This window comes from Tachyglossus aculeatus, chromosome 13, assembly GCF_015852505.1.
Source record: "Tachyglossus aculeatus isolate mTacAcu1 chromosome 13, mTacAcu1.pri, whole genome shotgun sequence".
NCBI lineage: Eukaryota > Metazoa > Chordata > Mammalia > Monotremata > Tachyglossidae > Tachyglossus > Tachyglossus aculeatus.
Genome location: NC_052078.1, coordinates 14,843,506 through 14,856,889, shown reverse-complemented (window position 1 = coordinate 14,856,889; position 13,384 = coordinate 14,843,506). Strand labels below are relative to the sequence as shown.

The window sequence follows — 13,384 nt, the reverse complement described above, 5'->3', positions numbered from 1 at the left end:
TCCCTTAAGAATAATCACATCCTAACAATTATCGATTAGTCAGGAGTTATTTAGAGACATAGGTATGCATCTACACTGTATGCTTGTTGTGGGCAAGGAATGTGTCTGTTTACTGTTATGTTGTACTCTCTCCAAATGCTCAGCACAACAGGAAGCGCTCAATAAATATGACTGAATGGATGATAATAATAATAATAATGGCATTCATTAAGCACTTACTATGTGCAAAGCACTGTTCTAAGTGCTGGTGAGGATATGAGGTGATCAGGTTGTCCCAAGGGGGCTCACAGTCTAATCCCCATTTTACAGATGAGGGAACTAAGGCAAAGAGAAGTTAAGTGACTTGCCCAAAGTCACACAGCTGACAGTTGGCGGAGCTGGGATTTGAACCCATGACCTCTGACTCCAAAGCCCACGCTCTTTCCACTGAGCCACACTGCTTCCGGTAACTTGCTGGATGAATGCATGCGCCCACATACAAACACACATACACAAACCCATTTGCTCATGTGTGTGAGGGTCAGTAGGAACAAAAGAACAGCTGTCTGGGAGAAATGAGATTCAAGGGAATGGAAAAAGAGAGAGAGCCTCAAAATTGGGATTCAGTCCTGGCGAAAGGAATGAGGTGCCGATTTACATGTCAGAAAGATGATGCATGCTAGACATCAGAGCCAGGAGAAGCTGGCCAGTACCTCAGGTTAGCCTAATTTACACCACAGAGGCTCAAAATACAACCTTTACAAAGCCAGCCAGGGGAGCCAGTTCAATGGTCCATTCCTCACTTCTCATGTTCCAAAGAATGAAAAGGCTACAGAAACTGAATGCTCTATCCCTGCATGAGATCAGCTCTCCATATGTTGACCAATAATTAAGGAGTAGCTGTGGCATGCCATTATCCAGAAGACAGATGGGTATGACGGGGGCTTGGTGGCATGAGTGAGAGAGACAACGATGTTTGGTTGAAGAATTAAAATGTGGTCAACAGTTTGAAGGTGCCAGTCACTGTACTTTTAATTTTGCATTTAATCTGCAAAAGGATAGAATGAGTTTGAAAGAGAATTTATATAAACAAAAAACTTTGCATAGCACTCTAGGCAGTGGTAGGATTGTACTGTGAAAAGTATGTTTTAGCTCTTCATGGAAATAGCTGATTTTTCACCTTTCTCCACTCACAAGGTATCATAAATATTTGATCAATTGATCTGAGGTTACACTGGATACACATTAATTTCTTACATGGGAAGCCAATCATATACTTTTCTATCAATATTACTCCAACTGCTGACAAGGTAGCACAATACAGAAGGATCGCAACATGGTCAGAGAAAAGAGCAGCGGTTAAAAACTGAGTGAAGGAAAAAGGTTTCTGCTGGAGCCAATTTATCTTCCATTGAGATTTAGCTTTGGAATGCCAACTTTGTAACTAAATTCTTCCATACAATTCTGTAACAATTAGTGGCTTTACTGTTATTTTGCAAGCTGTAATTGCATGGCAAATATTATGTGTCTATTGTATTCATAAAGGACATAAAAAAATCCCATTTCCTGCTGGCCGATGGAGATCATCATGAGAACAAAATTTATGTATGTCATGCTTTCTCTAAGGAAAAAGCTTGGGATATGACCTAATGTTCTCAGTGTCTTGTAAGACTGTAAAACTAATAATGGATTTCAGCAATGGTGCAACTATTTATTGAACTTGGGTGGCTATCAACATAAATGTGGACAAGTTGCAGAAGGGGAAAAAACAGTATCCCCATATAAGCAATGTACATTGTGTAACTATCAAGCTATTTCATCATATTCTCAATTTCATCAGTGACCATATTATAGTACTGCAATCGCTTTGAAATGTAAGGTTAAAGTTTCTACTGAATGGAATGTTGATGCCTCATGTAACAGAATGTGAATATAATGCATCCAGTTGTTAAAATCCCCAGAGAAATTTGGCCAGTGGTTTTCATAAGTTATGCATTTAAAACGTACAGGAACAATCACAACAAATTCGTCTTCTATTTTCTGATGAAACAGAATGTTCTTGCCAGCATCAACTTTTGACTGAAAACATTTAGAAACCTTTAAAGATTCCAAATGCTACTCATTCAAAAATCAATTTTAAAACCCTTAATTTAAATAAAACAAAATAAACTTTCACTTTGACTGGAGACTTTAGTTCATTAGAAGCAGTTCAATTTATTTGCGAGATTGATTTTCCATCAAGGTCTTAGAAGTATATCAAACCAACAGGCAGAGTGGCCCAGAGGAAAGAGCACCGGCCTGAGAGTCAGAGGACCTGGATTCTAATCCTGGCTCTGCAACTTGCCTGCTGTATGACTTTGGGCAAGTCACTATCTTCTCTGGGCACAGTTTCCTCATCTGCAAAATGTAAAAATACCTGCTCTCCCTCATCTCTAGCCTGGGAACCCCATGTGGGAAAGGGACTGTCTCAAACCTGATTAACTTGTATCTACCCCAGCACTTAGTACAGGCACCTGAAACAATAATAAGGGCTTAAATTATTATTATTAGGCATATCCAAAAGCCTACTTTTACTCATGCACTCAACAAGATACATACATGCAAGAAGAGACATGCACAATGGTCTATGCAACGTAACCTTCCTTGTATATTTTACCTCCAAATGAGGAAGCCTTGAAGATGTCTTTTGAATTCATGGACTGAAACTGGGGAGACACTAACTCAACTATCATTTTCCTATACTCAAAGCCAGATAAATGAGCCATGTCCAACTGCCACTAATTGTACCTCTCACCTACAGATTGAACATCGTGTGCAAATGTAAGGAAATAAGAAAAATAAAATGGCTTAAAATATCGAGACTATTATAATGCCTTAAAGGTGATCAGCTAAACACGCAAATTTGTTTCAATAATTTTAACCAATGATAACAGAAAGTCAAAATGATTTTCTTTCTGGATTTATGAGCGCTGCTCTGATGAGTTCTATTTTTCACTGGGTTATTGTTCACGACATGTATAAAATGTTCTTTTATCTAATTTCAAAAACATTTGGTTCAACTGAATTATATGCCTTCTACTATTGGCCAAGTCGCAGTAAAACTCTGGTTATTGCTATGCAAAAGGAAATCATAATAAATGTGCTTATCCCTTTTCCAGTTGCTTATCATCAATCGTATTTATTGAGCGCTTACTATGTGCAGAGCACTGCTTATCTTGTGAAATAAAATATTTATTTTACTGCAACCAAGTAGCAAGACAATTCAGATCACACCTTTTAAAGAAGTGTTTCACGCTCAGTTTACAAGTATCATGGGGTTCCAGCATGGCATAACTTCCATCTTGAAAATGAAACCCAAAGCATTAAGCATTAAGTTCAAATATTAATTTCCATTTTACGTATAAAAGTGATCAAATAATGTATTTGAGTAGCCCTGCTGCAAAAACATAATTTAAAAATGTGTCATATGCTAGTAACTAGTCAACAGCATGGTTAGAGCGCGTGGCTGGGAGTCAGAACAATCTGGGTTCTAATCCCAGTTCGCCACTTGTCTGCTGTATGACCTTGGGCAAATCACTTCTCTGTGCCTCAGATACCTCATCTGTAAAATGGGGATTAAGACCATGAGCCGAATGAGGGAGAGGGACTGTGTCCTACCTAATTAGCTTGTAACTACTCCAGTGCTTAATATAGACTGGCACATAGTTAGTGCTTAATAAATACCACAATTTATCATCATTATTATTATACTATGAATTATTTTTACTTCCTTGTCCAGTTAATCTTATGATTTAATGAATATGCTTTTAACAACCTATCCTTCACTTCATAAACTATGGAAAGCCAAAGGCAGTTTTGAAATAATCTGAATGTGTATAAATGAGCTACGCAATTCTCAAGCTTGCTAAACCAAGTTACTGCAGGTTTAAAAGGTGAATTATACCAAATTAACACTAAGTAGTGTTACTACTCATATTGGAGCTAAAATAATTAAAATTGAATTCCATAGGTCAAAAGCAAACTTGTATTAATAATTCATAAAGGCTCAATTGTAGAAGTGGCATTATTTTAATTACAAAAAACGTATCTTCCGAGTATTCATTTTCATAACAATAACATAAAAAGTTAAACGTGCCACTACTCATTTAAATATAAAATAAATCCCTTCAAAAATAGTCTTCTATTCTACAGGAATGATTTATGTAGCAATTTAAAGTCATGACCATGTGACTTGCAATTTTTAGTGCAGGGTCATAAAGTTAATATGAATTACATACATATATATTTATACAATCTATGTGAAACATTAAACAAAGTTTAACTGAACTATATGTCACTTTCCAGTTTATCAACTTTATGAATGCTGTGTATTATATTACCAGATAAAGGGAAATTCCTGAAGTTGTTCTATAAAGGAGATATTTATCTATTTTTTTAGGGTATTGGTTAATAATAATAATAATGATGATGATGGCATTTGTTAAGCGCTTACTATGTGCAAAGCACTGTTCTAAGCACTGGGTAAGCATTTACTATATACCAGGCACTGGACTAAGCACTGGGGGGAGATACAAGCTAATCAGATTGGACACAGTCCTTGTCCCACATGGGGTTCACACTCTTCATCCCCATTTTACAGATGAAGCAACTGAGGCGCAAGAAGTGAAGCCACTTGCCCGAGGTCACATAGCAGACAAGTGGCAGAGCAAGAAAAATAACTTGAAAGTTCCAGAAAAAACTGTGCCATTACTTAGAACAGTCTCTCCTAACACAGACTCTGTCCATTACAGAGATTTCTCTTGCCTGTACGACTTGATAACTTATAACAATAGAAAAGCTGTGCAAGTACTAGAATATTCATGTTTTCTTGTGATTTGATTGACAGTTCTGTAATTGTGGTAAGTTCTTTGGCCAAGGTTCCTATGGCAACAGCCTTACTGTCAATTCTTACCTGTTTTCTGGTCATCCACTGAATTGAGCTTAGTCTCGTCAGCTACTGTTAAAAAGGTAAATGTAAAATGGTTAGCCCAGTTAGTGCCCACATTCCACATGCTAGAACCATTCCAATTTTTTCCCAGTTAGGGGGCAAATGCCCTATTTCATGCAAATAATAAGCAACACCAAGCAAACATTCTTCAGTAAAATGGTAGTGCCATCATGCAATTTGTCAGTCATTTCATATATCACAGACACGTGTTATTACATGTTAACATACCATAATTAGCCAAGGCAAGGCATCACAAAATTTACAGATACACTTTTTATTCACACGAGAGATTAATGCTTTTAGTTTTAAAATATCCACAACCAACTCGGAATAGCATGAATAGGCTGCATTTGATTAATGATGGTCTTTTAAATCACAATTGACAGATTAGCAGTAAATTATTATTTTATTTGCTTTGTGTTCTGATTTTGAAGCCACCCAAATATTTAGACCTTTTATTTGTGATTGTGTCTGATTGAAAAATGACAGCTTTTAATTTCTCTTCTTAGGTACTATAACCAAATTTTTGCAAAACATGATCTACCAAACTATTACTTTAACTTTGCATAATTCATGAGATCATCGGTATCTAATATTTTCAATGAAACTAGGCTCAAGGATAGCACAGAGGAAAATACTCTATATTAATCAGATTCTAGACATGGATTGAGATAATGGTGCCTCTCCACAACATACTTCCCTACGTTAAAAACCACGGAATTTATCAATATAATTGAGTTGTCATAGTTGAGTTAGTTCTAAATTATTTTTCCACCATAATGAGAAATGTGGTGTAATTGCACATGTGCATGTGTTTGTGTGTGTTCTCCCTTAAACAAACACATATACATTAGCATATTACGTATCATGTAAATATGCCACTCGTGAGTGATGTAGTTTTTCCAAATTCACAGTTACGCAAATTTATGCCAAAACACCACATTTTATTTTCATTCTCTCTAAGAGACAGACATGGTGCACTGCATTCGGGAAATCAAGTTCATCTTTAAAGCATTTAAACCTTGTTCAGACAGAGATTCATGGAGATTGTACTCACTACCTAAATCCATGCTTTTTGATTTTCGTGTTTTAACGAAATCCAATTGACTGGCATCTGAAAATTGCTTTGTGCGTTTTTCTGACATACTCTGGCGTCCAAATCCCTCTCGCTGGAAGGCAAGAACTGGATCGACGTCTGGACTCAGGGTGCTGCGGGTGAGAAGGAATAAATAAATGTGCATAAATTAAGATCACGCAGCACTTTAGGTGATGTCTATTCCCCACAGAAATTTGGTCTTCAACAGAATGTTTGGGACTAGAAAGAGAGGAATTAAAAAAAAACAGAAATAAAGTCTCAAAAAGGGAGTCTGCTCCCTGACTTCCAACCAGCTTGCTATTTTTGACTGGAATGGAATTAAAGAGTGGGAAAGAGATCTGTTTCTAGTGTCCTGACCTAAAAACAAAATTCCACTTTATAATTACTGGCCCCAAACTGAAACAGATCTCAGCACTCAGAAGTGTGGATTATGCAAAAGCTGGTTTTATATGGATAATGATGGGCAGAACACACGAGCTTCCTCTGTGGACATTTTCCATCACTTTTCTTGATTATAAGAAAAGGACCTGAAAAGAAATGACTTCCTGGAATCCATATATGGCTTTTGTATTTTCATTCATTCATTCAATCGTATTTATTGAGCGCTTACTGTGTGCAGAGCACTGTACTAAGCGCTTGGGAAGTACAAGTTGGCAACATGTAGAGACGGTCCCTACCCAACGGCGGGCTCACAGTCTGTCCCCAACTACCCCTTCCCACTTCAGTTTTAGATTGTGAGCATCTTGGGGCCAGGGGCCATGTCTATATCTTATCCATGTATTACTTTCCCAGTGCTTCGGACAGTGCTTTGCACATAGCGAGTACTTAATAAATATCGTTACTACATTACTAAGGGCAACACTGCCTTGCTGTTGGTGTAACATCTGAAATCCAAGTGCCACTGTACATTCAGAATGAGTCAGGAGTATGACTACTTTTGGATTCCATCCATCAACCTGACTGGGCCTTCTGACCAAGTTTCTCATTCCTTAATGGGGCCAACATTGCTTTATTTAGGACTCTGGGATTTATCCTAGAGACACATTCACAAATTAATCATTTAATATTTACCAAGAATTATTCTGAGAATGAGACTAAAGAGAACTTCAGATTAGTACTGCTGCTCTCTGCTGAGGAACAGACAACAAATGAACCTAACAACAACAACAAAAAAAACTCAAACCAAACAAAACAAACAAAAACTCCTCTGCAAACCTCAACTATTAAAATAATGGAAATGGCAGTACATGGAGTCTTGGATTTTTCCAAACCCAATAAAAATCTTGAGGTGACCAATTCAAGATGCTGTCCTCCTTAATTTAGTTAGCATCTAGGAATGACAAGTCAGAACATACTTTGAGCATCACACCACTTTGCTGTGATTCTGATGCTAATGATCAATTTAAAATAGAGACGGTAAGAATTTGACTCCCTTGACTTTTCCTTTGTTCTACTATGATATCTTAAATCTGATGCTTAGGAGATATGCTTAGTGCAATCTCCCTTATGAGGCAAAGAACAGTTTAGTCCAAACAAAAAAAAAAGGAAAGGAAATAAAATGGGCTTTAAACTATTTCAGGAATACAAAACTCCTAATTGGCTGGTGATAGATTCCAATTTGATGGGAGATCCAGGCCACCAAAAGTATTTGAGGATTTTCTTTACTAAAATTATAAAGGCACGTGCCATGACCTTCACTAGTTGTATTGTCATAAGAAGAGCTGGGCCATTAAACCATTAGCTTTATTCATATTTACTGTTAATGTACTATATTTCTCTAGCTTTCAAATTAAAATTCTATTCACGAATGTATTTCACCAGCAACAACTGATAATTGTATGGTAAACACAAAAAACTTCAAAATCCAATGAGTTTGTCTGCGCATCTAGGCGCATCTTAAAACAGTTAAATATGTCTTACAATGGTTAAATAGTTCTAAGGGACACATTACAGTTAACTCTTATCACCCCAACTGACGAAAGCCAAAAACAATATACTATGAACTAGCTTATTTAACAAATAAAACTGCTAGAATGACAGCTGATTCTTTAAAGAATGTAACCGTATTCTGACCCTGAATGTTATTAAAATTCCAGTTATTAATCCTGCCTTATTGCCCCTTTGTTTTCATAACATTTTCATCAAGGATTAGGGAGATATTGTCAGGCTGGAAAAGCTTACATTTTCTGCTGTGATTCAGAACAGCTGCCATTCTTGTTTAGATAACCCTTCGTCCATATTCTTAGCTTTACCCCGTTTGCCTTCCAGCAAAATCATACCTGCACCTTCATTTTACAAGTCTTCCTTCAACTATTAGCAGCAGAAAATTAATGTAAAAATCTATTTCTGCTGCTGTCTATTATTTACATATAGGGTGCCTTACAAGGCACAAACGGATATGGTCTGTTACCTATCGTTGTACTAAAGATCTCAACAATTTTTCATAGAGGGCTTTAAAGGCTTTTCCCCAAGATATATACTGCAAATCCGAATTCCTATTTTTTTTTTTTTACCGTTACTTTCATTTTGTGAAAAACACATGTACCACAATGGTAAATGTAAAAGCATCTGTAGATTTCAAATGTTTTTTTACGTTGTACTGTAGTTTTTTTCTCCCTCCATTCAGCTAAAAATTCAGAGTTAAGTTATTATTGTTCGGTATCAAGTGTGGCTCTATTTTTAAAATTTCATATATTCAGTAATAAACTTCCTTCTTTCTGAACTACAGATGGACTTCTCAAGGCCTAAATAACAGGTGAAACTATTCTGAGGGAACAGCTGCAGTATTAATAGGGAAGAAATGTGAAGAAAAAAGATACTCTATATGATCATCATTAAAATAACGGTTGGAAGCAGCAATGACAATTCCCTGGGCATCAACTACACAATATTAAACCAATGGAGGGGGAAAAAAAGAAAGTGCTGACTGCAGCAAGTCAAGGAAAGGGGTAATTCCCCACCGCTTAAATGAAATCTTGCTGATGCATCCAGACACAACAGGCTCCAGAGATGGGGCAATAGGAACACTCTGGTATAATACTTCGCACTGCTGGCATTAATTATCACTACAACCTTAGGAGGGTCCCTTTGAGGGACTTTTTATTTTGCTTATTGATGTACACAATTACAAGGCTTGCAAATTAATGGGCAATTCCACATACAAGTATTATGTATCTGCTCAATATCTTTTCCTAGATGCAAACAAACAGATCAATAAGAGAACACACTATGCACAAGTCAATAGAATAAATATATGAGTAATATACAATATCAACAGAACAAAGACCAACAGCATTCACTGCTAGTGGCATCTCCCTTGCGTTTTCAAAGATAACTTCCTGTATATGCAAGGAAACCTCAACAGACCTTTTCTAAACACCTAATCAATCAATCGTATTTATTGAGCGCTTACTGTGTGCAGAGCACTGTACTAAGCGCTTGGGAAGTACAAGTTGGCAACATATAGAGACAGTCCCTACCCAACAGTGGGCTCACAGTCTAAAAGATGTATGAGGACGTTCAGTCTGAATACTTTATCTATAAACTATTCATTTTTCTCCTTTCCTTTTTTTTACTGACTTCTGAAGTTACGGATTGGGTGTATGTCCACTAACCGAAATCGAAACACTTAATCAATTCAGAACCACTTTCTCCTGATTGCTTGGAAAAACTTGCAAACAAATTTCACTGTTTCCAAATTGTTAAGTACCCCATTCAAAATGCTAATGAAAGCCTAATAAATTTACCTCGGATTCCTTCCTTGAAAGACTGATAATAGTGTGAAAATAATGGGGAGGGGAGGCAGGGAGCATAGTTTAAAAGCTCAGTGATTAAATATTCACTGTGATAAACCATTTACAAAGAAAAAAAAGTGACTGCAATTAACCATTCTTTTTATGGCCTGGGCTGTGGTCTTACCAGTCTGCGGAATCACTAATTGTGGCTTTAGCCCAGGGTCCAGCATCTGCTGTTACTAATCCCACATCATCATGGGAGCTGGAAGACGACTGGTCCGAAAGATGTGGAGGGAGTACTGGTAGTCTGTCATCTTCTATAATGACAGTGTCATCTTGGGGCATGTTCACTGTTGGAGACAGCTGGTATTTACCTGCATAGAATAGAAAAGAGAGGAGATAAATTGTCAATGGGGGTCTGAGGACTATGCCATATTAATAGTGCTTATTAGAATAGATTATGCCTAATCGGCGTGACAGAGCACAATGTAATTACTTGTACTGTTAATTCTTCAGAGATACCAGAATATAGAGGGAAGTTTTAAAAGTGATGAGAGAACGAAAAAAATTGGGCACCTAAAATAACTACTGTCATCAGTTCCACATTAAGGAGAGGTGTGCAAGAAGAAAAAAAATCTGCTCCTTTTCAAGCAAAAAAACAATCTAAGGGGAATTTTTTATATAACCAGTAACTTATTAACAAAAGAGTAACTCATGAATCACACCAGAACTTGTCTTGCTTATAGTAGAAATCAAATACAGTGAATTTAAAATAAAATAATACAATCAGTTAAACACATACACATAGAAGCATACACATAGAAGCAAGGGTCACAGAAAGGCACAATTAAACTCAATAATTTCTGTTTCGGCTGAGTTGTCAATTTCAGATAAAGTCTCGAGCATTTTAAGAAAAAAAAGAGCAGAAGAAAAAATGTTACAGGAGAAAAATTGAAACTGGATGCAATATTTTTCAAAGCTGACATGAGATAGATTTTTTTTTTTCTATTTGACCTTCAGAAAAAAACACAATCACTTTGTACCTTAACAGGGCCTATTGCCAGGAGATTTCCAAGTCCTTTTACATTTACAACTAAGTCATCACCAAAAAGGATTGGCTTCTCAAGTTAAGATTTATTACTTTTTTTGCTAAGCAAAAGAACACGGCCCTCTACAATGACCAATTTAGAGAGGAAAATGCACTTAGGTACCTGAATTAGTCTTTCAGATAAACTTCTTGCCTGCTTTCTCTGCATCAGGAGGTCCTGTAGTTGAGTGGGTGAACGAGGGAATTTGTAGGGATTTTCACCAAAGGAACCAAAGAAGGAGCATGGCCCAGTGGATACGGCCCAGGAACGGGCCTGGGAATCAGAAGGACCTGGGTTCTAGTCCTGACACTGCCACTTGTCTGATGTGTGACCTTGGGCAAGTCACTTGACTTCTCTGCACCTCAGTTACCTCATCTGTAAAATGGGGATTAAGACTCTGAGCCCCATGTGCACAGGACTGGATCCAACCTGATTACCTGCTATCTGGCCCAGCGTTTAGAACAGTCCCTGGCATATTGTACACACTGAACAAATCTGGGGATGGGCTCACAACATTTTGGAAGTGTGGTGTTTATTCACTGGAGTAGCTAAATTGCAGATCTATCTGTTGCATTGCTCCTGCATTCCCCTCTCTACACTACCTGCCTTCCACTCCCAGTGTTACCTTCTGCTTCTTTCAGTCTGGGCTTCACACAAATACTATAGCAATTTGCACAACATGCTACGCAATGGCTACACATTCAAGTAATAGAAAACAGCGGAAGGGGAGGGGTCCGTAATTGTCATGGACTCATCTATAACTCACTTCTCAATTTCCAGTCATACTTTTTCTTCTAATGAAACATCTATTTTTACCTTCCTGGATTGCAAATATCATTGAAATGACATATATTTTGTACACCAGTTGATTTATTAAAAAACACACTCGGAGGATAGCACAAAGAACAGAGACCTATATTACAACTTAGAATGTCTTTACTTTAATTAAATTAAATCCCATTGCTCAGGGTTGGGTAAGGGAGAAGTACTTTTAAACTTGTCCCCACAAAAACCAAAAGTTTGCAAGGTGTCTCAAAAGATTATCTTAAAGATGAGAATGGTTAAAAGCAGGCACAATTTGACATCTTTTCAGGCCTAATGTTCCTTTAAAAAAACAACGACATTTAGGAGCTAGAATCAATCGGTTTCTATCATTCTGCATGCTCCTCGGAATTACTTTTTTCATATAGGTAATTGTTGTTTAATTTTAAAGGATGTTTCATGATCAAAGCCCTTCATAAATATAAACTAATTTTCATCATACATACCCCTGTTACCAATGAATAGCAAAGACTATGTGTTTCACATTCCCTTTTCTTTTCAAACACATTCAATCTAGCTTCCTATTCCAGGGCTCAGAGGAGACCAAATGCTCATTAACTCCAGTGATATTAGTAGACTCAGGAAGACACACTTGCAGTCCTCACCAACTTGTACTCCCTTACGATACATCATTTTTTTAAAAAGTGCAAATGATTACAAGGATTGAATATTGCTTGGCGAAAAACTGATCACTGCCAGAATGTGTGCTGTTTGCATGAAAAGCCATGCTTTGCCCAGCTATCATTTTGGGGATGGAAAGGTTAATGTTCATAGTGTTAATGTACATCTAGCCTAAAATACTCCACTTCAAAGTTCACCTAGACTATTCCAGGAAGAGACCTATTACAGAATGCATACCCTTAGTGAGTTTTTCAGACTATGAGCCCATAAGAGCCACAGTGTGTAACTGTACCGTCGAGAACTCCCACTGAAATCAATAGAAGTTCTGAACATGAATCAATAGCAGGATGTGCCCCTCACTGTGAATACAGTAATATAGCGTTATTTTCCAATTTCTTCCTCTGCAGTTGTTGTTAAAGGAGACTGAATAATGGCCCTTAATAATCAACAGCAATTAGAAGCAAAAGGCAGAGTAGGTGCCGACTAGCACAGGATTCCTTGATTATCTATTACAACTTATGTCGAGAGCAAAAGTCTCACAGTTGCATTGCTTTGTGAAGTGCAAACTTTCTACCTTCAGCCTCTGTGCCGGTTTACAATGTGGCACTATCACCTCTAACTGTTTCGATCATGAAGATTCAGATCACTTTCAGAGTGCAAGGGAAATTGGAAGATGTGAGATTAACCTTCTCCTAAATGTTTATTCAGTGGGAACAATTTACATAGAAAGCAGCACTGTATGGTATTATAAGCACCAAGCTTAACCAAGGAAAATAGCTACAGCAAGTCAGAAATGGTTCTCTTTGATTTTTAATCACACAGAAAAGCAAATAAGAACATTCATTTTTCTTTTTTCAAAGTTCAGTTTTTGACAAGAGGCAAATACGCGAAACACAAAAACTTTTAAAATTCATGGTGAGTTGAGAGATTAAGTGACTGAGAAGATGAAATGCTAGGATAAGATGCCACAGAAACTGTTTTCTCAGAATAGGAAAATAGTTTTTCTATGAGGTAAAGAAAGGTTAGAAAAATCCAGGGCCCTATTTTTGCTCAGAGA

General features: G+C 37.2%; 1 protein-coding gene across 14 annotated transcripts in view; it reads right to left on the bottom strand.

Annotated features, from left to right (window-relative positions):
• The window catches only part of PARD3 (par-3 family cell polarity regulator), a 496,072-nt gene that overhangs the window by 157,076 nt on the left and 325,612 nt on the right, over positions 1–13,384 (bottom strand). For 6 of the 14 annotated variants that reach the window (XM_038755497.1, XM_038755494.1, XM_038755500.1 and 3 more), the window contains 3 exons: positions 9,981–10,170; positions 6,024–6,175; positions 4,931–4,975 (listed from right to left, as the gene is read on the bottom strand). In XM_038755497.1, coding sequence (XP_038611425.1) covers positions 4,931–4,975; positions 6,024–6,175; positions 9,981–10,170 — 387 coding nt within the window. The remainder of the gene's footprint in view (positions 1–4,930; positions 4,976–6,023; positions 6,176–9,980; positions 10,171–13,384) is intronic. The other 8 variants (XM_038755499.1, XM_038755503.1, XM_038755506.1 and 5 more) reach the window with 3 other exon arrangements.